At 38.2% G+C, this 26021-nt stretch overlaps 1 protein-coding gene across 3 annotated transcripts in view; it reads right to left on the reverse strand.

Annotated features, from left to right (window-relative positions):
* The window catches only part of LOC132378092 (RNA-binding protein 5-like), a 46637-nt gene that overhangs the window by 13131 nt on the left and 7485 nt on the right, over positions 1-26021 (reverse strand). For all 3 annotated transcript variants that reach the window (XM_059944840.1, XM_059944841.1, XM_059944842.1), the window contains exons 4-13: positions 19717-19869; positions 18630-18702; positions 17806-17879; positions 13905-13991; positions 13517-13577; positions 12455-12520; positions 11993-12153; positions 7451-7548; positions 5505-5592; positions 3808-3894 (exon numbers count right to left, since the gene is read on the reverse strand). In XM_059944840.1, coding sequence (XP_059800823.1) covers positions 3808-3894; positions 5505-5592; positions 7451-7548; positions 11993-12153; positions 12455-12520; positions 13517-13577; positions 13905-13991; positions 17806-17879; positions 18630-18702; positions 19717-19869 — 948 coding nt within the window. The remainder of the gene's footprint in view (positions 1-3807; positions 3895-5504; positions 5593-7450; positions 7549-11992; positions 12154-12454; positions 12521-13516; positions 13578-13904; positions 13992-17805; positions 17880-18629; positions 18703-19716; positions 19870-26021) is intronic.

Consider the following 26021-nt stretch of genomic DNA (forward strand, 5'->3'; position numbering starts at 1 on the left):
CAATGACTGGTGTACAATGACACCCAGGTCTCATTACACCTCCCCTTTTCCTAATCGGCCACCGTTCAGATAATAATCTGTTTTCCAGTTCTTGCAACCAAAGTGGATAACCTCACATTTATCCACATTAAATTGCATCTGCCATGAATTTGCCCACTACCCCTAACCTATCCAAGTCACCCTGCATCCTGTTAGCAACCTCCTCACAGCTAACACCGCCGCCCAGCTTCATGTCATCTGCAAACTTGGAGATGCTGCATTTAATTCCCTCGTCTAAATCATTAATATATATTGTAAACAACTGAGGTCCCAGCACTGAGCCTTGCAGTACCCCACTAGTCACTGCCCGCCATTCTGAAAAGGTCCCGTTTACTCCCACTCTTTGCTTCCTGTCTGCCAACTAATTCTCTATCCACATCAATACCATACCCCCAATACCGTGTGCTTTAAGTTTGCACACTAATCTCCTGTGTGGACCTTGTCAAAAGCCTTTTGAAAATCTAAATATACCACATCCACTGGCTCTCCCCCATACATTCTACTAGTTACATCTTCAAAAAATTCTGCAAGATTCATCAGACATGATTTTCCTTTCACAAATCCATGCTGACTTTGTCCGATGATTTCACCTCTTTCCAAATGTGCTGTTATCACATCTTTGATAACCAACTCTAGCATTTTCCCCACCACCGATGTCAGACTCACCGGTCTATAATTCCCCGGTTTCTCTCTCCCTCCTTTTTTTAAAAGTGGGGTTACATTAGCCACCCTCCAATCCTCAGGAACTAATCCAGAATCTAAGGAGTTTTGAAAAATTATCACTAATGCATCCACTATTTCTTGGGCTACTTCCTTAAGCACTCTGGGAGGCAGACCATCTGGCCCTAGGGATTTATCTGCCTTTAATCCCTTCAATTTACCTAACACCACTTCCCTACTAACATGCATTTCCCTCAGTTCCTCCATCTCACTAGACCCTCAGTCCCTTACTATTTCCGGAAGATTATTTATGTCCTCCTTAGTGAAGACAGGACCAAAGTAGTTATTCAATTGGTCTGCCATGTCTTTGTTCCCTATGATCAATTCACCTGTTTCTGACTGTAAAGGACCTACATTTGTCTTGACCAATCTTTTTCTTTTCACATATCTATAAAAGCTTTTACAGTCAGTTTTTATGTTCCCTGCCAGCTTTCTCTCATAATCTTTTTTCCCTTTCCTAATTAAGCCCTTTGTCCTCCTCTGCTGGTCTCTGAATTTCTCCCAGTCCTCAGGTGTGCCGCTTTTTTTTGCTAATTTATGTTTCTTCTTTGGACTTGATACTATCCTTAATTTCCCTTGTCAGCCACGGGTGCACTACCTTCCCGGGTATATTCTTTCGCCAAACTGGGATGAACAATTGTTGTAGTTCATCCATGCGATCTTTAAATGCTTGCCATTGCATATCCACCGTCAACCCTTGAAGTATCATTTGCCAGTCTATCTTAGCTAATTCACGTCTCATACCTTCAAAGTTACCCTTCTTTAAGTTTAGAACCTTTGTTTCTGAATTAACTATGTCACTCTCCATCTTAATGAAGAGTTCCACCATATTATGGTCACTCTTACCCAAGGGGCCTCGCACGACAAGATTGCTAACTAACCCTTCCTCATTGCTCAATACCCAATCTAGAATGGCCTGCTCTCTAGTTGGTTCCTTGACATGTTGGTTCAGAAAACCATCCCGCATACATTCCAAGAAATCCTCTTCCTCAGCACCCTTACCAATTAGGTTCACCCAATCTATATGTAGATTGAAGTCACCCATTATAACTACCGTTCTTTTATTGTATACATTTCTAATTTCCCGTTTAATCCCATCCCCAACCTCACTACTACTGTTAGGTGGCCTGTATACAACTCCCACCAGCGTTTTCTGCCCCTTAGTGTTATGCAGCTCTACCCATATCGATTCCACATCCTCCAGGCTAATGTCCTTCCTTTCTATTATGTTAATCTCCTCTCTAACCAGCAATGCTACCCCACCTCCTTTTCTTTCCTGTCTATCCTTCCTGAATATTGAATAACCCTGGATGTTGAGCTCCCATCCTTGGTCACCCTGAAGCCATGTCTCTGTGATCCCAACTACATCATATTCATTAATAACTATCTGCACATTCAATTCATCCACCTTGTTACGAATGCTCCTCGCATTGACACACAAAGCCTTCAGGCTTGTTTTTACAACACTCTTAGCCCTTATACAATTATGTTGAAAAGTGGCCCTTTTTGCTTTTTGCCCTGGATTTGCCTGCCTGCCACTTTTACTTTTCACCTTTTTCTACCCTCATTTTACACATCTCTGTCTCTCTGCACTTGTTCCCATCCCCCTGCCACATTAGTTTAAATCCTCCTGAACAGCAGTAGCAAACGTTCCCCCTAGGACATTGGTTCCAGTCCAGCCCAGGTGCAGACCGTCCTCTTTATACCGGTCCCACCTCCCCCAGAACTGGTTCCAATGCCCCAGAAATTTGAATCCCTCCCCCTTGCACCATTTTTCAAGCCACATATTCATCTGAAATATCCTTTTTCTACTCTGACTAGCATGTGGCACTGGTAGTAATCCAGAGATTATTACCTTTGTGGTCCTACTTCTTAGTTTATCTCCCAACTCCCTAAATTCACCTTGTAGGACCTCATCCCGTTTTTTACCTATATCGTTGGTACCTATGTGCACCACGACCACTGGCTGTTCACCCTCCCATTCCAGAATGTCCTGCAGCCGCTCAGAGACATCCTTGACCCTTGCACCAGGGAGGCAACATACCGTCCTGGAGTCTCGTTTGCGGCCGCAGAAACTCCTATCTATTCCCCTTACAATCGAATCCCCTATCACTATAGCTCTACCACTCCTTTTCCTTCCCTCCTGTGCCGCAGAGCCACCCATGGTGCAATGAACTCGGCTGCTGTTGCCTTCCCCTGATGAGACATCTCCCCCAACAGTACCCAAAACAGTATATCTGTTTAGGAGGGAGATGACCCCAGGGGACTCCTGCACTACCTGCCTACTGCTACGCTGTCTAGTGGCCACCCATTCCCTTTCTGCCTGTGTAGCCTTTACCTGCGGTGTGGCCAACTCACTGAACGTGCTATTCACGACTTTCTCGGCATCGCAGATGCTCCAGTATGAATCCAATTGCAGCTCCAGACGCTCAATGCGGTCTGCCAGAAGCTGCAGTTGGACACACATCCTGCACACATAGTCGTCAGGGACACTGGAAGTATCCCTGATTTCCCACATGCTGCAGTAATAATAATATACTAATAATAAAAGTAATAATAATATAATTATACAATAAGCTATTAGATTCTGCTTTACTTTTAAGAAAGTAAACATTTTTGTTGTCATAAATAGTGCATCCTTTCCAGATAACAACTTTAACGTTATTGATTCATTAGAGGCAGGCAGTAGGAATGATTTCACAGCGAGAACTGATTATTCAATGCTATATGCAAAGTATTTAAAAATGTGTTATCATTCATAAGGCTACTTAATAGAAAAATTAATTGCCAGGTTTACAACAAACTTTAAACATTTCAGAGAAATAATCAACTTTACATGGATTCTATCACTATAGTTAATATATGCCGTCATACATATCAACTTGATCCTCGAAAGAGCATTTAACATATTAACTTTCTGGCATTTGACTTCAGAGTGTACAAGTTTAGCATCTGATTTAATACTGTAGTGATTGATATACTTGACTCTCAAAGCTGCTACAAAATTTTAAACTGTGCATTTATATTGTCCCTCAATTAATTACCAACCTGTGCATAATGCTGACCGTAGTTGTCTGGGCCAGACTGTGGGAGGTAGCTGTAATCCTGGTTCACTGGATCTGAATTTTGTTGAGACTTACAGAAGGGAAGCAGAAGAGATTTAAAATAATGAAAAAGTAAAAATTACCTACAGTACAAATGAACATTTACAGCCACATTAAGCCACCATGCAATGACTAGTTCAACAGTAGAAAATTAAACCAAAATGTATTATAAAAAGGTCAAACGTTTTGGAATGCTTCCCTCCAATCTACAGATAGCTAGGGGAAAGGATTCCGTAAAGAAACTCAAAAACCCTCTAGAGAAAGAATTACTTAAAGCTGTTTCAGACTGTATATTATCAGCAATAAATATACTAAAGTGCTCCAAATTTAACCACCAGAATGAACAAAATCAGATTACAGGCAGTCCCCGGGTTACGTACGAGTTGCATTCCTGAGTCCGTCTTTAAGTCGGATTTGTACAGAAGTCGGAACAAGTACATCCGGTATTATTTAGCGTCAGTCAAACGTTTGTCTTAGTATATAGTATATATTTTACCCTTCTATGCATATAAAATACTTAAACGTATGTATTCCAATAATTAAACCACTGCGTTGCTTAATAATAATTGTAGCTTTCATCAGGGGAGCGCCTTTCCAAAGGCTTCATTACTCTCACTTTATCCATTATCCTTAAAAATTGTTCCGATCGTTGACAGACTGTAGCCTAATGCTTTTCCAATGACCGATGGCATTTCACCCCTTGCCAAACGCTTTATTATTTCCACTTTATTTTCAATCATGATCATTTCCCGTCAATGGAACAGAAACACTGCGGGCGGCAGCTCCCGAGCTTTGTCGGCTCCCGAGGTCAGCTGGGTCCTAAGGACCACCGCATTGAGACAGGCTAAATGGGACAAGTGGGAGCTGTGCTGGGTTTGGGTGTCGGTGTCTGATCATCCACAATATTCCGTGTGGGAATTTAAACTGGAGGTGGCAGTGATTTTTTTTACAAGGGCGAGTTGCAAGCTCGACATCAACCCAGCACAGATGGTACCAGAGTCTCTGGATCGACATCAACCCGGCACAGGAACGGTCTATCACTGGATGGAACTCGTGAAACTCCGTTCTCCAGCCCAGCACTGATCTCACTGCGCCACCAGCCGACCGGGGGGGGGGGGGTCAGGGTGAATCTTAGTGAGAAAAATTTAAGCCAAATACAAAGTTAAACACTCAACACAGTGTCAACGGCAACAACTTAAAATGGCGGACAGCTTCACGATCTGACTTAAAATGGCAGACGGCGTTCTCCTTCCTCGGTTCGTAAGTACGAGTTGTCCGTAAGTCGGATGTTTGTAACTCGGGGACTACCTGTAGTGTGATGTAATTCCTGACTTCCCTTTCAAGGGATAGCAAGTCTGAAGCTCACTTGGGTATGCAAAATTCACTAACCTCTCTCACTTAAAACTTTTTTTTTAAATTTCAGATACTTGGTCAGAACTTGAGTACTTTACAAACTTTGTCATTATTACATAACTACTTTAATATGAAAGCTAATTTATTCACAAATGAATTGCCATTTCCCATTTCACTCTATTAATTTGTCTTTTTCATTGTTCTCCATAGTTTCAGTAAATAAACTGGAGAAAATCCCCAAAGAATTAAGTTTACAGTATACATCTACCTAAAACCATATGGTTTTACCTGACTTGATGACCACTGAGCTGCAGCAATAGCTGTACTTGCAACAGTCATAGCATTGATCCGATTTCCATCACCAAGAAACAAATCTCTGAATAGAAAAGCAAACTGACCATTACCAATTCAAATTAAACTACATTGTCATTAAATTTTGACCCAAATCAAATCCAAGCTCATAAATGACTGAACATGAACTAATTAGCCATCTTTCAGACAGTGTTCTATACTATACGTACAAAGTGTGCTAAATCAGAATGACCAAGTGACCTTGGAACTGAACGGAAAGCTTCATCTGAATAACACAGTAACTGAGTAGATTGTTAGATGAGGCCAACATGAAATGTTCTGACAATAAAAATGAAAAAAAGGAAGTAAGACAAATTAAATCAAGTTCTGCTGTTGTGCTTTTGTCCCAACTGCTGGTTAAGGGTACATATAGAACATTGACATAGAATAGCACAGCACAGTACAGGCCCTTCAGCCCACAATATTGTGCCGACCCTTATACCCTGCCTCCTATATAACCTCCCACCTGAAATTCCACTAGTATACCTGCCTCCAAAACTGATTCAGGCAGTGCATTCCACGCACCAACTACTCTGAGTGAAAAACCTTCCTCTAATATCCCCCTTGAACTTTCCACCCCTTACCTTAAAGACGTCCTCGTGTATTGAGCAGTGGTGCCTTGGGGAAGAGGTACTGGCTCTCCATTCTATCTATTCCTCTTAATATCTTGTATATCTCTATCATGTCTCCTCTCATCCTCCTTTTCTCCAAAGAGTAAAGCCCTAGCTCCCTTAATCTCTGATCATAATCCATACTTTCTAAACCAGACAGCATCCTGGTAAATCTCCTCTGTACCTTTTCCAATGCTTCCACATCCTTCCTATAGTGAGGTGACCAGAACTGGACACAGTACTCCAAGTGTGGCCTAACCAGAGTTTTATAGAGCTGCATCAATACCTCGCGACTCTTAAACTCTACCCCTCAACTTATGAAAGCTAACACCCGATAAGCTTTCTTAACTACCCTATCTACCTGTCAGGCAACTTTCAGGGATCTGTGGACATGTACCCCCCAGATCCCTCTGCTCCTCCACACTACCAAGTATCCTGCCATTTACTTTGTACTCTGCCTTGGAGTTTGTCCTTCCAAAGTGTGCCACCTCACACTTCTCCGTGTTGAACTCCATCTGCCACTTCTCAGCCCACTTCTGCATCCTACCAATGTCTCTCTGCAATCTTCGAAAATCCTCTACACTATCCACACCACCACCAACCTTTGTGTTGTCTGCAAACTTGCCAACCCATCCTTCTACCCCGCACATCCAGGTCATTAAAAAAAATCACTGAAAGTAGATGTCCCAGAACAGATCCTTGTGGGACACCAGTAGTCACAACCCTCCAATCCAAATGTACTCCCTCCACCACAACCCTCTGCTTTCTGCTGCAAGCCAATTCTGAATCCACCTGGCCAAACTTCCCTGGATCCCATGCCTTCTGAACAAGCCTACCGTGTGGAACCTTAAAAATCAAATCTCAGACTGTAACTCCACATAGTGACAGGCTGAGAAACTGAGCTGGGAATTTCCTAGGATTTCAAATGTCAATATGCACCGAAGTCCTAAAGGAAAGCATGGAGTAAAGCCCATTAAGAAGGCAAGTAAGGTCACTGGGACTGCTACCCTAAAACTTGGCAAAAAGTTCCAACCTAAGCTCTCAGTCAATGATTTCAGTTGGTGGTACAAAGATGTGGAAACAAGATTGGATTTAAAAATTATTTCAAGCCTCCCCAGAATCCTCAATCTTCAAACAAAATGATCCAAAGCAGCACAGGCAGAAACCTGGGATCAGATTTCTCAACTCAAAATCTCTAGCTGAAGGAATTGTGTGCTGCAATGGTGTCAATGGCAGTCAGGAAACAAGTTTAGCTTTAGTTCAGTTACTTACTTCCTGGCACTCTTTGCAAAATCAACGCCAATAGTTTTGCCATCAACGCTTAGAGGTGGCTGCAAGGACTGCAAGATCTGAAGAAGCTGAGATGCCTCCTGTAAAGGTTATAAAGGAAGACAACAGGTGGTCAACTTGTAGCCAGTATAAATGCTTTCTCCTGATGTCCACTGCAGCTCATTAAATGAAAATGTTGCTCATTTTAGTTTCAAAAGAAGTAATATCCCTTAGTATGTATGCAGTACCCTTCCTTTATCAGTACCATTTTGGGCTAATTCAAGAACACTTTCATCAGCTAGCTTCAATCTGTTTTACAAATTAAATCTAATCTATATTTAATCAAAAAACTAAAAAGTTGTCAAAAATATTATCTGCTCAAAGAAATATATATTTTCTATAAAATCATTCTGTTCATAACAGTTCCAGTCCATTTTCACACATGCAATGAAGGTGGCATCCATTTGCATAGTTTCTAGTAGCTGTAAGTGCTTTACAGAACCATAAAACATAGGAGCAGAATTAGGCCATTCAACCCATCAAGTCCACTCCGTCATTTTATCACGGCTAATCCCGAATTCTATTCAACTCCATATACCTGCCCTCTCACCATATCCTTCATCCCAGAATCACCCTCGTGAATCTCCTCTGGACTCTCTCCAATGAGAGCACATCTTTTGACAATACTCCAAGTGCAACATGACTACTGTCTTTTAAAGCTTCAACATTATCTCCTTTTTTCTTATATTCTATTCCCCTTAGAATAAATGCAAACATTGTATTCAACTTCTTTACTACAGACTCAGTCTGTGAATTAACCTTCTGGGAGTCTTGCACAAGGATTCCCAAATCCTTTTGCATCTGATGTTTGAATTTTCTCACCATAACTGCATTATCATACATCTCCCAACACTGTATTCCACCTGCCACATTTTTGCCCATTCTTCTAATTCATCTTACCGCAATCACATTGCTTCCTTAGCACTACCTACTCCTTCACCTATCTTCATGTCATTAGCAAACTTTGCACAAAGCCATCAATTCCACTATCTAGCTCATTGACAAACAATGTGAAAAGTAGTGGTCCCAAAACGGACCCCTGAGGAACACCACTAGCAGCCAACCAAAAATGCCCCAACTCTTATTCCCATTCACTGTCTCCTGCCTGTCAGCCATCTCTCTATCCATGCCAGTAATTTTCTTGTAACACGCTAAGATTTTATCTTGATAAGCAGCCTCATGTGAGGCACCTTATCAAATCTAAGTACAGGATCCCCCGCAATCCAAAGGCAGTTTGTAATCCGAAATGTCATAAAGCGAAGAAGCAATTACCATTAATTTATATGGGAAAAATTTTTGAGCATTCCCAGACCCAAAAAAAATAACCTACCAAATCAAAGCAAATAACACAAAACCTAAAATAACACTAACATATAGTAAAAGCAGGAATGATATAATAAATTTGCACCCTATATAAAGTAGAACTATTGTAGGTACGGTGTAGTTTCACTTATCAAACTCGGGAAGGCAGTGAACCAAAATCAATTTGGAAAAAAAAAATCAGCACGTACACACATGCGTGCGTGCGTACACGTCTACGCATGTACATGCATGCACAAACAACTGCCCGCACAAGGCTTCATGGTCATTGTAGTCTTTCTCGGGGTCAACACACGTATAAAGCAGACGTCTTTTTTTCGTAAAAGAGAAAATCCTCTTTGGTTAGTGAAAACAGGTACTAATCTAAGTCTTTTGTAACAGCCAGTTGTCCTAAATCGAACATTCGAAAAGCGGGGGCCACCTGTAAATGGCATCCACAGCCTCTCTTTTGTCCACATTGTTTGTTAGTTCCTCAAAGAAATCTAATAGGTTTATTAGGCAAGATTTTCATTTACAGAAATCATTCTGGTCCAGGTGACTTATCCACCTTAAGATCTATTAGTTTGTGCTGCAGTTTTTCATTTGTAATAGCAACAGCACTTACTCCTGCTCCCTGACATTCACCAATCTCTGGCACACTAGTGTCTACCACAGTAAAAACTGAAGCAAAGTACTTAAGGTAATCTGCCATTTCTTGGTCCCCCATTATTCCCCTTTTTCTTTATATAACTGAAAAAAACTTTTAGTATCCTGCTTTAGCCCTCATATTTCACCTTTTCTGTTCTTACAGCTTTTTTAGTTGCCTTTTGTTGGATTTTAAAAGCTTCCCAATCATCCACTTAGACCCCCTCCAATTCGCCTATCAGCCCTGATTAGGAGTTGAGGATGCCATTGTCTACCTGCTGAACCATGTCTACACCCACCTGGACAAGCCAGCGAGCACTGTGAGAGTCATGTTTTTTGACTTCTCCAGTGCGTTCAACACCATTCGCCCTGCTCTGCTGGGTGAGAAGTTGACAGTGATGCAAGTGGATGCTTCCCCAGTGTCATGGATTATTGATTACCTGACTGGCAGACCACAGTACGTGCACTTGCAACACTGTGTATCAGACAGAGTGATCAGCAGCACTGGGACTCCAAGGGAGCCTGTCTCCCTTTCTCTTCACCATCTACACCTCGGACTTCAACTACTGCACAGAGTCTTGCCATCTTCAGAAGTTTTCTGATGACTCGGCCATAGTTGAGTGCATCAGCAAGGGAGATGAGGCTGAGTACAGGGCTACGGTGGGAAACTTTGTCAGATGGTGCAAGCAGAATCATCTGCAGCTTAATGTGAAAAAGACTAAGGAGCTGGTAGTGGACCTGAGGAGGGCTAAGGCACCGGTGACCCCTGTTTCCATCCAAGGGGTCAGTGTGGACATGGTGGAGGATTACAAATACCTGGGGATACAAATTCACAAAAAACTGGACTGGTCAAAGAACACTGAGGCTGTCTACAAGAAGGGTCAGAGCCGTCTCTATTTCCTGAGGAGACTGAGGTCCTTTAACATCTGCCGGACAATGCTGAGGATGTTCTACGAGTCTGTGTGGCCAGCGCTATCATGTCTGCTGTTATGCGCTGGGGCAGCCGGCTGAGGGTAGCAGACACCAACAGAATCAACAAACTCATTCGTAAGGCCAGTGATGTTATTGGGGTGGAACTGGACACTCTGACAATGGTCTCTGAAAATGCCATCTTGGACAATGACTCCCATCCACTCCATAATGCACTGGTTAGGCACAGGAGTACATTCAGCCAGAGACTCATTCCACCGAGATGCAACACTGAGCGCCATAGGAAGTCATTCCTGCCTGTGGCCATCAAACTTTAGAACTCCTCCCTTGGAGTGTCAGATACCCCGAGCCAATAGGCTGGTCCTGGACTTATTTCCACTTGGCATGATTAACTTACTATTATTTAATTATTTATGGTTTTACATTGCTATTTTTCTACACTATTCTTGGTTGGTGCAGCTGTAACAAAACCCAATTTCCCTCGGGATCAATAAAGTATGTCTGCCTGTCAACTTCCCACTCACTTTTGTTACCTTATATGCCCTTTCCTCGGCTTTTATGCAGTCCTTAACTCATTTGTTAGCCATGGTTGCCCAGCCTTGCCACTTGAGAACTTCTTCTGTGGGACATAGTTATCCTGAGCCTTGTGAACTATTTCCAGTAAGTTCAGCTACCTCTGTTTTGCCATCACCCCCTCCAATCCACCTGGACAAGCTCCGCTCTCATGTCTCTGCAATTCCTTTGATTCCATTGCAACACATGTGACTTGTGCTTCTCCCTCTCAAACTGCAGTATGAATTCAATCATATTATGATCACGGACTCCTAAGGGTTCCTTAAGCTAATAAAATCTGGGCTATAAACAACACCCAAGATAGCCTTTCCACTAGAAGCCTCAAGCACAAGCTGCTGTAAAAAGCCATCTTGTAGGCATTCAACAAATTCCCTGTCTTGCGATCCAACACCAAACTGCATATCACCTTACATGTCTCCCATTACAATTAGGACAGTATCCTTATTACATGCCCTTTGCAATCTCAATCCCACATCTTTGCTGCTTGGATACCTATATATGATTTCCTTGCAGTTTCTTAACTCCACCCACAAAGATTTGACATTGTCTGACCCTACGTCACTTCTTTCTAAAGATGTAACTCCACCTCTTACCTACCAAGTGCAGGAATCATTATGAACTGTGATTATTGCATGATGGCATGAAAATTACACATTCACAGGAAAGAAAAAAAGTTTCTTCAGTTCCTGCTGTGCACATTCCCAAAGCTCTTATTTAATATCAGGGGAAGTTTATTAATTTGCAACTGGTAAGCAAAATGGAAAATTGAGTGCAGTGTAATTATTATATTACCTGACTTGAGCATTAACTTCTCCATTCAAATACTCCTCAATAATTACATTCAGAAAGATTTCTTCAAAGATAATAGGTCACTTTGTACCAAACATTATAAATTACATTTTGATAGCTTTCTTTGAGTCTATCACCCAACCAGTTTAAAAATCATTCCACATTTAAGATGACAAAAAAACTAAATTCAGTACTAGATGTTCTTTATAACAAATATATGACTAAAATTTAGTACTGACTAAAACTCACCACAATAGAAGCTAGCTGCACAAATGCAAAGCCCCTGTTTAATTGGGTCTGCTTGTCCTTAATCAGCCGGATATTGGAGAGAGCCAATGTAGCATATGGTGATAGAGCACTTAAGATGGACTCCACAGAGGTGTGGGAGCCGATATTTCTTAAGATGACAGCTGTTTCAAAGGAAATGACAATTTTGTAAATCTGATGGACATTTACACAACATAAACAAAACATTTTTCCAAAAAGACAATTTCCCATGATGCTGCTCAGACTACACTAGACTTTTCTCCCTCTAACTGGCTCTCAGTAATTCCACCATATCACCTTATCTCTTAACAATGTTACCGGAAAACTATTCTAAAAACAAATTGCAAATCTTAAACTTCAGCATTTACCATGAAACTAATTGTGCCTTATGGAAATATTCTTTAACAAACCACAGAAAGTGGACAGAAAACTACTTTAACGTACTATCACTGTAGTAATCAGGTGTCTGTTGAACTTCCACAGATGCAGACTGCTGATCCTGTTCCGACTCTGAGCAAAAGAAAATAAAAGGTATTTTACATTATTGAAAATTTGCACATAAGTTTGTGAACTCAGCAGTGTCAATCAATTATACCAGTGGGGTAAACTCTACATGGGCCAAATGCAACCTCTCAGGTAATCATTTTTTTTAAACTACTACAAAAAGGGAAGTCTTCACATTGGAAATACGTTTGGATATAGCTCTGTCATTCGTGTGAAGTAAGCTAAAGTCAACATTAATTGGACTAATATGTTCTTTGTCTACACTTCTTATGAATTGACTAGAAAAAGGTCAGAACATCAAAAATGAACAAATACAAGGAATGGGAGAAAGGAGACAGTGGAGACGTTAAGACAATCGGATTGCAGATGGCACACCATCTAGAGATTGTGTGTCAAAGGCAGAAGACTTGACAAATCAAAAACACAAAAGATTCTGCAGATGCTGGAAATCCAGAGTAGCACACACAAATACTGGAGGAACTCAGCATCTATAGAAAGTGGATGTTTCAGGTCAAGACCCTTTGACAAATCAAATGTGCTTCCAGAAGTAACGGGAGAAATCAACAACAAAGAAGGAATGGGAGTCAGAAGCTTTGTTGTTGTTGTTAAGTCCTCATATGACTAAGAATTAGATGCGCAAAGATTTACAAATTTATATTAAAACACAAGTTTTAAGTCGAGAACGACTCTTCGTGACCTCATGGGCTCCTGCACACCAAGCCTTCTTATTGAAAACTGCCTCTCTAAGATCCCCCAAGATAATATGCATTCTCTGAGTAGTATTATCTATCCACTATTTTTGAAGCTGAGTCACAGTAAATTTCACTTCAAATGTGAAATCAGAGGGACATTAACAACATGTGAGAAAATTGATAATAGGAAATTCAGCCCCATGCCATAACAAACACGTATTTGGACCACTGCAAAAAGCACCATCTCTTTAAATAAAATAAAATTAGAGCTTAACAACAGTGAAGAGGTCAACCTATAGTATTTCCTTACCTGACTTTGAAGCACCACACTTGAAACATTTTTCTCGCCTCTTGAAGTTATAGATGCCACACTGTGTTTGAGTTTATAAAATGAAGTCAGTAAAATAACAGAAGTTAACTTAGTCAACATTTTATTATGATACTAAGTTGTCAAAGTACACAGTCTTTCACTTTCCATTTACTATTATTTACTGGGGTTAAAAGAAAAGTTAAATAACAGTAGAGAGAACTTGACACTAATGATGGGTTTTATACAATATATTTTTGAAGACTAATTAAGACATAATTTGTAGATCTAATGATATACTCCAAATAAACAAACACATTTTCAAATGTCGTTCATAAAATTCCCCACCACACTATATCTTTTACATCCTTGTAGTGTGAATTTGAAATACCTTGCCACAAAGCCAATCTTCATAAGCCTTTGGACGTGGATTACTGTAATGCATGGTGACATACTTGTCCTGTATAGTCAGTTGTTTCTGTAAAAAATAAATCATCATTTAGTATTATTTCAAGACAAAATATCAATTATTCCCATGGCAGTGCACACGAGTAGGAAGGGAGCATATTCTCCTGAATTAGTGCATGAAAGTATGCATATTCATTTATAACGCATTGGGAACAGGGACATCAGGGGACTAGGTTACCTACACTTAGTCCATCCTAGTCTTCAGTAAGATGGAAGCAGGCCAAGTCACAAATTGTCCAATAAAAGCACTTATCAGAAGTAGTCTTCAGTAAGACACACCCTAATGCGTTAATACTTGCAGAGAAAAAAATTAATTTAAGGCTTCAAGATTGAAGAGATTTAAGAAATGGTTTAGCAATAGGAAAATCCTCTTTCTCCATTTTTAGAATGTACTGATTTTAACTGAATCTGCTATTAGATCTGGTATCAGTAATGGATATAGAATTTTCTAACTCATGAAGTTGAACTAAGTCAGGAAGCATTATGTGATGGAGATGGATTCTGCTCAAATCTGGTTTTTCTGGTCCAGATATTTCTTCCTTTATATTAGCAAGTTTTTTGTATTTATAAATCATCATGCACCCCCATGTTTTTGGAATTTATCTGTACTTTGAAGCTTATATATGGACTACAATAAAAGTGGTATTTGCATGTTTTGTTCTTGGCAGTAAAACGGAAGGAAAACAAGCCCTAGATTTAGTAAAAGTTTGTTGCCTTTACTGAAAAGCTGATGTTACTGAACAGAAACACCATGAGCATATGGCTAAAAATTAGATGTGCAAAGGATTTACAAATTTTAATTAAAACACAAGTTTTGAAATGTGAACTTAAAGAGTACATAACATTGCATTTTCAGAATATGTCCTAGTTATTTTTAATCAGAGTCAGGAAGAGCAAATACTCTCAACAATTCTTAAAACTGGACTATCATAAGATAATGCATGCCAGGAACCCAGTGGATAAGATGTTTTTCCACAAGCGAACATATCATAGCAACTGAAATGTCAAAAATAAATGAGCTAATTAAATTTAATACCATCAAAAATCCTGTGCTATCCAATTTCCACTTAAACTTGTACACCTCTCTGTACTTTCAAAATGAGTGTCTGCAAAGCTATATAACAGTTTTGGTTAGTTAACAACATAACGTCACCTGAAACCAAGTTGTAATTTCTGAAACATTTCAAAGTGTCAACAGCAAATTTCAAGAATCAGATTATAAACTTCAAGTATAGACAACTGATTTTTAAAAAAATTCAGAACTATCATTTATCTCTGCCTCAAACGGCACCAATGAAACACTAATTTTATAAGAAACCTAAAAACTACTTCAATTATGTATATGTAGAGCAAATACCCTCGCCAATCCATCCTTGGCCTTCAATTAGGTCTGGAAATACCAACAAAAACTAAAATATTTGAAAGATTGAGAGGCAAACACTCATGGGGTAAACATGTTATTTTTTCATCTTTGATGAATGTTTCTTCACTGCAGATCTTAATCCTGAACAAAATGCCTTCGTTGGCTAAATTTAGTTAAATAAAATGAAGTTTTCTAGAACAGTAAATGTCACTTTTTAATGCTTATTCTGGATGATATTTAATTCTCCGTTACTGCAGATGGCATAAGTTCCAGTGCAAGACAAAGTGCTTACTGTCAATTCTTTTCATAGTAGCCACAAAATATGAATTAAAAGAGAGAAAGTAATCATTTGTGGCAAATTCAAGCTGAGCAAAGTGGATAGAAGAATATTCTTGCAATTAGAGGGCGGGTGTCCACAAACACCATCCTCTTATCTTCCCTCAAAAAGCCAACTCAGGGACATCTTATTAATCATACTACAGGATGGTAAGATCTTGGGGCTGCAATTGCAGGTCTGCAGTCCACCAAGATTACATGTTATTCTCGGAAAACCGACTAACCTTAGCCAACTACCAACATTCCTTCTGATACATCCAACAATGTCAACAGACTTGTCACACAAGCATAAGAGAACCTGACCAGCATGAACAATAGTTACCTAAATTCCGACAACAAATTAAAACCCAACAATGGGATACAGCAGTACATCACCACCTGAAGTGTCACTGAAACAGACAACAGGCTACCTATAAGCCAACTTTTACAATGCACAGCTCATCACCTTTACATTGCTCCACGCAAGTACACCTGGAAGATATAAGACGGTGATGAGTTGAGAGCCAAAACTGCTTTCAGTGCATTGTTGTTTAAAATGCAACATTTCTGCCCTCCTTCACTTGACACTGAAAGAGTACACCTAAACACTGTAATATACTTAAATCCAAAAATTAAAGTGCTAATTTTAAATTTCTAACAATATCCCTCTTTGTATCATTTCAAACAACTCAAAATTATGAGAAATTTACTACTGCAAATCCATATCCATTTAGTGCCGGATTCGAAGACGCAAAATGTACTTGATTATTAATGCTATTTGGAGACACTATTCAAAAAGATAAAAACTTAAAGCCAATACATAAATGTGAAAAGATGTTCTAAAATAAAAACTACACATCCAACCAAGACAAAGGACAACCTCAGGCAATAAATAAGATGTATTAATTTCTCACACGCACAATGAGGACTAATTTTAAAGTAGGTAAGTGAGGCCAGAGAGTGAATCACTCAGTTGCCCCCAGCAGTGGTACAAAGTGCATGTTGAATAAAACAAAACTGAGAAAGTCCTCAGATAATTTCAGGATTACCAACAAAGCTTGTTCCTGACACTCTGATGCTCACTGTAATTTTCTTGGTAATTATACTTGTTTAGGCTGCTCATGTGCATCCGAAAAGCAACTTGTATTTTAATTTAAAAAAACCTTTGACACACTTAATCTGCATAAAGCACAAATACATAGAATTGATAACAAGCACAAAATGTAGTAACTTAGAAATGAACAATCACTTTAGGTTTTAAAATAATTACTAAAGGTTTAAGCTTCTATTGCCCATTACCAGGAAACTGTACCAATTTTGTTAGAAAATATAATGGTATGGATAGTGATACTAACATTGGGATAAGAACTTGATTTTCCCTGTTTGGTCCTTAAAACTCCATGGGCAAAAGTACACTTGGGCCTCACCATCCAGCAAATGACACTAGGCATCTTGGATCAAGTCATCTGATTTCCTGGTTCCTTGGTAGGGAATTTATGTATTTAAAAATTATTGCTACTCTCACAAGAATCATATTTCTTTTACAATGCTCAAGCCTCACTATAGAGCAAAAAGCAACTGTTTAATTACATTGCTGCATTTAAGACATCATAAAATGAATAAGCCTTTGGGCCCCACAAGCAACTTCTAAGATGAAACAGAATTATGGCTTAGCATATTATCCGAGACATTTTCCAAAAGTAACCCCCATAAAATCCAAAAATCTTTGTCATGAAAAAAATTAATCTGTTCTCCGTTCACCCAAGAATATTACACATTAAGACATTATGCTTATTAAGTAAATGTCTTATTAAACTGAATTTTAAAATCCTCTGTGAATAACTAAGTTTTCTATCAACTGAAGGGAAATACATTTAAATTTAATTACTGCTCTATTCCCTTAACTTCATCACTGTCTTTGATGCTCTGCCATTTGAAACATTGCACTAGCTGTTGTTTCTACTTATAAATGGATTATACTTGTAATCAATCCTTAGCATTTAGTATTTTATGCAGAAGTCTCCAAAAAAAAAATCATGTTTTGGGGAAAGCAGTTGTGTCTCTTTACATCAGTTTTCAATACAGACAATTTGATCCTTCTTATTTTTTTCTCTCTCCAAGAAATCTAGACTTGTGATGAAGCAACCTGATTGGCTTCCATCCATCTTGTTGCGTCCTGCAAGTGATTAAACTCCACGAAGGCGAAACCACGGCTTTGACCTAGAGACAGCATTCAGATATAGACGGGATTGTGTTAGTCAATGGGTTTTAAAGCAGCCATTCTCAGATGAATCTCTCATGTCACCCTCCTGCTTCAAAGCGTCTCCATTTACAATTTTGTGAAGCAGTGACTGTGCGACCTTACTTTGTCCTTTTCTTTGCCATGACAAGGAACTGAACAGTGCAAAATGCCTAGGAGTAACAGTACCTCTATAAAAATAACAAAAGTTGTAACAAAAGGGATTTTCCATACAGACTGTGACAAATTGGAAACAGATTTAATTTTCAGTACCCACCTGCAACCCTGTTTACAATATTTTATTTTTATAAATTACATAACACCACCACTCTTGTGCGTAACACATGAAGAAAATGCAGTGGAAGTTTGTTAAAATGTTAAAAGGTAAAGTAAAAAAAAATCAACAAATAAATTTTGAAATTATGTTTTGGCAAATACAACTTTGCTTCCATCAGCTATGAAATGATGAGACTGTATTTTAATTCTGGGCTTTTATGTTTAATCCATGACACTGACTATGGAAAAAAATGCAGTGTCTGCTACTATCACTGCAGAGTCCAGGGTTACATTTTGCTTTCAATTATATTAACAATCCTGCTTTTCACATTCCTCAGCCATGGCAAATTCCTGGGTTCTAATTCTGACTGTTCAGCTACTGGGTAAGCCAAGTGCATGTTCTTTGTTTCGAGGGAAGCAGGGTGGACACCTGGAGCAGGAAACACAAATCTCACCTGACATTTTGCTCCTCATTAGTCGCACATCTCTTGGCTGAACTCCATCATAAGGTTCTAAAGCAGCCCGGATCTAGACAAGAAAAAGATGATTACAATTCTAAGCTGAATCCTAGCTACCAATTCAAATTGCACTTTTAAGTGTGGAACTGTGACTGTACAGGGAATAGAAGACATGGGAAGCGAAGGCACCCAAACACACTGTACCAAATGCAGAAAAAGCAATGGGGTCTAGGGGGTCAATAAAAAATGCATTATGTAGCTCAAGACAAATAATTAACCAAATCTGTGACAAAAATGGTTGTGTAAAGCAGCTTGAAACCTCAATTAGTCTTACTTCGCCCCATAATGCTCAGCAAATGTCAGGAAAATAAAATACCAGACTGCAATAACGCTAAATATCATCCCAATTCTCTTTCATACACCACTCCCCATTTATAATCAGATGCAAAATACTTTCCAGTATTGATAGAACTACAACCATCTAACGTATATCATCACTTCACTAAATATCTTTCAGTATACAGTAACAAATACAAACTAAGTATGTCATGAACCCTTTAGACAACAAAATTCTAAATATAAATTTACAATGTTTAATACTCAAGAAATATTATCTGAAGAGCTTCATGAAGAAAGTGAACAATACAGAATTAATCTTAACTAGCTAACAAAGCTGCACATGATTGGTAGGTAATCTGGATAAGAATTTTTTTAATGAACAGAAGTACAATAAGGGAAAATAGAGATCACTTTATCGACACTGATTGTTGAAAAGACTTGCTGTGTGGATTTCAGGACATTCAGATTGGCCTACACTCAAAATTCAGTATCTGACACTAATTACGAAGCTGTTTTCTGTTTCTATGTGCAATATAGACAATGCGGTTTGTTTAAAGAATTAATATACTTTTGATTTGAGCAAATTAGTTGTAAAAGCTCAAAGCATTCACAACTTAAAACTTTGCAAATCCCGTGCTTTTATCTACTTACCAAACTCCTTTTTAAAAAAAATTCTGCTTCTATTTTTTTAGGCAAGAATCAATCACAGCCACAACACAAGCATTAAGAGAATAAAAAGACTTACATCATCCTCTGTTATAGATAGCGGAAGTCCTCGTAACATAATAGTTTTACTTTCTCTCTCATTATTTAGGTCATTCCGATCAGTATCCCTGTAGTCGCCATCAGAATGGTAACCACCATCAGATCTGTCACTACTTCTCCTTTCCTGATATCTCTAAGGGAAAAATTCATACTAGTTACTTGATAGTTCAAAAACCAAAGAAATCTTAAAAGTATGAAACATGGGCTACAAAACTGACGAAAATGTTCCATGGAGGAGAATCAGTTTTCAGGTTTGAACAGTTGATCCTGCTAAGCAAATCATAACTTCCAAATAAAGAAAAAAATAGATTATTACCCCTCAACCTAGTTAAGCACTTAATGGGAGAGAAATTTCACATCCCTTTGACACTAAAGGCTATAATAATGCATGATCACTGAAGACAAGATTTAAATTCAATAGGAAAAAGCAGACACAAGCCACTTGCTCACTTTGTTGGCAAATTAATAATCTAGGCAAACACAAAATATGATGACCCACACTAAAACAATGGATAAATATGTATAAGCACCACAAAGTAAGTAAATTGTCAAGCCTAGATGGTGCGCCCCAGGCTGTTAAAAGCAGCAAATGTAGAAACAACGAAGGCTCTGATCATTAAACTTCAAGAGTGGCAAGTTGCTACACAGTATTATTACGAGGAACTAGATATAATAAGTATAGAGCTAAACAATTATGACAAATCACTAGAAGATAAAGGAACAAATAAATTTAGAAAACATAGGCAATTGTATCACAAATAACATGAAATTTTCATGGGATAGCTTTACCTGATTTGCTGAATGCTTTCAGTATTTTTTCCGACAGCAACACCATTCCTCAAATGTATTTAAGATTATCTGCCCTATCCCATACTGGCTGCCAGATCAACAATTTTACAATGCAGAGGAAGCGGAACTGACTTGGATATGTTGCCATATGGACAGGAAAAGGATAGCTGCCAAGAATAGAATCTGGAATGGATAATAGTAATGGCAAGTAACTACAGCGTTACTTGCCACATATTAGCCCCTGGCATAATAATATCTGGGGCATGCTATATGCAGGTGCTGATCACTAAAGCTGTAGCCCGAGATCATGCTGCTCATTTTTTTAAAAATTTATCATACTTTCCCAATGCTATTCTAGACCAAAGGAAAACAAGCTCACTCAGCTCTGGAGCTCAGCACTTTGTTCCATGTTTATTCTATTAAGGCTACAAGAAGATTAGAACAGAATGCTCCTGAAGAAATTGAAACAGGCACTGATAACTGGCTACTGGCAAGTTCAATGGAATTTGGTTCTACTGTCAACAATACTTTCCATTATTTTCCCAATGATTCAGGGAAACTAAAAGCTAATCTTTAAAATCTGCATCTTCCCCCTCTGAGGGTAGTAACAAAAAAAAGTTCTTAAATGATGGCTTCTGCCTTCCCGAGGCACAACCTTTTGAAGAATGCCCTCACTGGTAAGAAGGACTGTGCCCATGATAGATCTGGTGTAGTCTATAATCCTCTACAGTCCGTGCACTGCAGCCTTCACACCAGATGGTGATGCAACCTGTCAGAATACTCTCCATTGTATAGAACTTTGAGATTCTTTGGTGATATGCCAAATTGCCTCAAACTCCTAATGCAGTAGAGCACCTTTCTTTGTGATTACATCAATGTGTGGTCCCAATATAAATCCTAAGACGGAATTTGAAGCTGCTCACCCTTTCCATAGGTGACCCATCAATGAGGAATGGTGTGTATTCTCCTGAACTTCCACTTCCTGAATTTCACAATCAAATCCCGATTTTCCTGACACTGAGTATGAGGTTGCTGTTGCGACAACAATCAGCCAAACTCACTCCTGTACATCACCTCATTTTATATGCAATTGTGCCAACAACAGCAATGTCACCGACAAATTTATAAATGGCATTTGAGCTGTCCCTAGCTGTCCCTACAAAACTCCAAGCCAACCATTACAATGTAAAGAAAAGTTATTCGGAGCTTTTGTCACCACAGAGCTGTAAATATTTTTAAAAGGGTACAGTCGGCCCTCCTTATCCGCAGATTCCGTATGCGCGGATTCAACTAACTGCGGATCGGGAAAACCCGAAAGTTCTCTCTCCAGCACTCGTTGCTTGAGCATATACAGACTATTTTTTCTTGTCATTATTCCCTCAGCAATACAGTATAACAAACTATTTACATAGCATTTATATTGTATCAGGTATTACAAGTAATCTAGAAATGACTTAAGAGTACAGTCAGTCCCTAGGTTATGAATGAGTTCCATTCCTGAGTCTGTCTTTAAGTCGGATTTAAAGTTGGAACAGGTACATCTGGTATTATTTAGCGTCAGTTAGTCAAATGTTTTTCTTAGTATATAGTACATATTTTACCTTTCTATGCATATAAAACACTTAAGAAACGTACATATTTCAATAATTTAACCACTGCATTGCTCAGTAATAATTGTAGCTTTCATTGGGGCAGGGCCTTTCACATTCTCCATTAAAATTGCTCTGATCGTTGACCAACTGTAGCCTAACGCTCTTCCAATGACCGATGGCGTTTCACCTCTTTCCGATCGCTTTATTACTTCCACCCTATTTTCAATCGCGATCATGATTATTTTCATGAACAGAAACACTGCGGATTCAGAGCTGTGTCGCCAGGTCCTAATGTCCACATTAATTAAAGTCTGGGGTTTCGCTGGGTCCTAAAGACCACCATATTGATACATGTTAAATAAGGGACTTGAGCATCCACGAATTTTGGCATCCACGGGCGGTCCTGGAACCAATCGCCCGTGGATAAGGAGGGCCAACTGTAATGCCTACTACCTAAACTATAACGTATTTCACAACAAAAAAAACCGTAAAACTTAACCAGAATAAAAAAGCTGAAAGTAAGGGATTGTAGTACAAAAAAACGGATAAACTGTTAATCTAGAAGAATCATGAAAATATTCAAAAGGTTCCCACATCTTATGAAACTTTTCGTGCGAATTAAGAACTGAATAATGAATCTTTTCCAGGTCTGAACAGGACATAGTATCTTTAAGCCATTGAGCATGAGTGGGTGGGACAACATCTCTCCACCCAAGAAGAACTAACCGTCTAGCCAAAAGAGATGCAAAAGATAATGTTCAACGTTTAGTCAGACCCAAATGCATGTCAACACCCAAGGGGCCAAAAACAGCAATCAGAGGATTAGGTTCTAAATGGCAATTAAGAATAAGGGATAAAGTTAAAAAAACACCTCTCCAAAATTTCTCCAAACTAGGACAGGCTCAATACATATGAATAAGAGAAGCCTCGCCCCTTTACACTTATCACAAAAAGGACTAATATCAGGATAGAACCACAATAATTTAGTTTTAGACATATGAGCCCTATGTACAACCTTGAACTGCAAAAGGCAGTGACAAACACATAAAGAGGTTGAACTAACTGATTTAAGGATTGAATCCCAATCCTCATCGGACAGAGAAATATTTAAATCCCATGCAGTTCTGATTTTATCAAAGGGGGCACGCCTCAAGGTCTTTAACTTATCATGAATAGTAAATATTAAACCTTTGCCCAATGGGTTTATACAAAGAAACAAGTCCACAATGTTTTTCTTGGGCATCTCAGGAAAGTCTGATATTAAAGGGTTAATAAACTGTCTAATTTGAAGATATCTGAAGAATTGAGTATTACGCAGGTTAAACTTTGCAGAGAGTTGTTCAAAAGTTCCAAAACGATTAGCAATGAAAAGATATTCAAAGCGCCTAATGCCTTTTCTGGACCAGTCATAAAATGTTAAGTCTTGCATAGAAGGTCGAAAAAGATGGTTATGTAAAATAGGACTAGGAAGAGAGAAACCGTGAAGGCCATATCATCTTCTGAACTGAGCCCATTTTCTCAAAGTATGTCTAATAAGAGGATTAACAATTAGTTGAGGCAAACAACAAGGAAGTGTGGATCCAAGAAGTGCAGAAATGGAAAAATCCTTGAGTTCAACTCCATTGCCACCCAATTTGGGCAGTCATGCTGATTATGAAAGACCAATAAGTCTCCCTTATCCTTATCATTAGTTGGTCGGATTAATGCTATTAAAATGATGATTCTACTGAAATTTTTATATTTATTTCAAGCTTTACCAATTTTTATTCCTAAATCTTTTTTTGATAACATTGACTCAAAAATTTCATTTGTGTGGCAAAATAAAAATCCTAGGTTAAGTAAAAGGCAATTACAAAAATCTAAAAAAGATGGTGGTTTAGCTCTACCTAACTTTAGATTTTACTATTGGCGAATAATATTCGTAACTTAATTTATTGGAAATCAGATTTGGATTTACCATTGTGCCCACAGTGGGTAAATTTAGAATGCAATGAGGGACAGGGATATTCTCTATCTCCGTTCTGGGTTCTTCTCTTTCTGCCGATTTAGTTAAATTCAATAAACAGATATCCAACCCTGTTGTCAAACATACATTACGAATTTGGTTTCAATTTCGTAAATTTTTTACTCTGAAAAACTTTGTTCTTGACAGCCCTATTTTACTTAATTTTTTTTTCAAACCTTCTTTGACAGATCAAGCTTTTAGCATATGGAAAAGGAAAGGTATAAAATGCTTTCGTGATCTCTTCTTTGAAGGTAGTTTGATGTCTTTCGACCAACTTTCCAACAAATTTGAGTTACCTAAATCTAACTTGTTTAGATATCTACAAATTAGAAATTTTTTACATAAAATTCTACCATCCTTCCCCAATTCAACTTCAATGGACTTTTTAGGTATGATTTTTACCTTAAATCCCTATCAGAAGGGATTAGTGGCTTTCATTTATGATTATGAAGATACAACCAGAAATATCAGGTAGAATTAAACAAGAATGGGAAAAAGAACTTCAATATAATACATCAATAGAAAAATGGGAAAAAATTTTACAAATGGTTAATTCTTCTTCTATATGTGCTAAACATGCTTTAATACAATTTAAAATTGTACATAGAGCTCATATGTCTAAAGATAAACTTGCTCGATTCTACTCTCATATTAACCCTCAATGTGACGGATGTCATTCAGATGTGGCTTCATTGACCCATATGTTTTGGTCATGTCCCACCTTATATAATTATTGGAAGGACATATTTGCTACCATTTCCTCAATTTGGAATATCGATTTACAACCTCATTTTATTACTGCAATTTTTGGTATACCAAATGAGGATGGTAATCAGTTTTCCCCTTCAATTAGACGAATGATTGCTTTTGCAACATTAATGGCCAGAAGGTCTATATTGCAAAATTGGAAAGAAGTAAATCCTCCTACCACATTTCAGTGGCTCTCTCAAACTATTTCTTATCCGAGCTTGGAAAAAATTAGAAGCACTATTTTTGACTCATCAGTTAAATTTGAAGAAACTTGGGGACCGTTCATTCGACATTTTCATATGAATTAATCTGACCTCTCCCAGACCTTCTCTCTGTCTATTCTTGTTCTGGTATGGAGTTCCGGAGTTTTTGGCACTATCATATACAAATAAACTGTTATTATTGCCCATGTTAGTTTAGTTTAGTATTTTTCTTTTCTTAATATATATTTTTTGCTTGTATTTTTATAATTTTTTCTTTTTCTTTTGACGATTATTTTTATTTTCTTCATATAATTATTATAGACTTGATTGATAATGTACTATGTTTTTCTGTTGATATTTTAATAGGATATTGTTATCCTACTATTAATTCAATTTCAAGTCTTATGCATTTATAACCTATTCATTATTATATTATGTTTTTTTTATATATATATATATGAAATTCAATATAAAGATTTAAAGAGAGAAAGACCAATAAGTAAGACAACGTATATTGGCTGCCCAGTCATACAAATGAAAATTGGGCAAGGCCATGTCACCTACCCTTTTAGCTTTTTGAAGGTGAACTTTATTAAGTCTGGAACGTTTACCCTTCCATACGTAGGACGAAATAATAGAATCTAACAAATCAAAAAAAGCTTTAGAAATAAAAATAGGTAAGGATTGAATTAAATATAAAAATTTAGGAAGGATATATATTTTAACATTAATTCGACCTACCAGAGACATGGACAGGGGTGACCACTGTGCCAAACTCTGTTTTGTAGAGTTTAAAAGATCAGTAAAAATTTTTCGAAAAAGACTCTTACTGTAATGCCAAGGTAAGTAAATTTATTATTTATAACTTTAAAAGGGAGGTCATGAAATTCTAAAGTCTGTGCTTCTCTGGTAATTGGGAAGAGTTTGCTCTTATGTAAAATAAGTT

This window comes from Hypanus sabinus, chromosome 19 (genome assembly GCF_030144855.1).
Source record: "Hypanus sabinus isolate sHypSab1 chromosome 19, sHypSab1.hap1, whole genome shotgun sequence".
NCBI classification, from domain to species: Eukaryota; Metazoa; Chordata; class Chondrichthyes; order Myliobatiformes; family Dasyatidae; genus Hypanus; species Hypanus sabinus.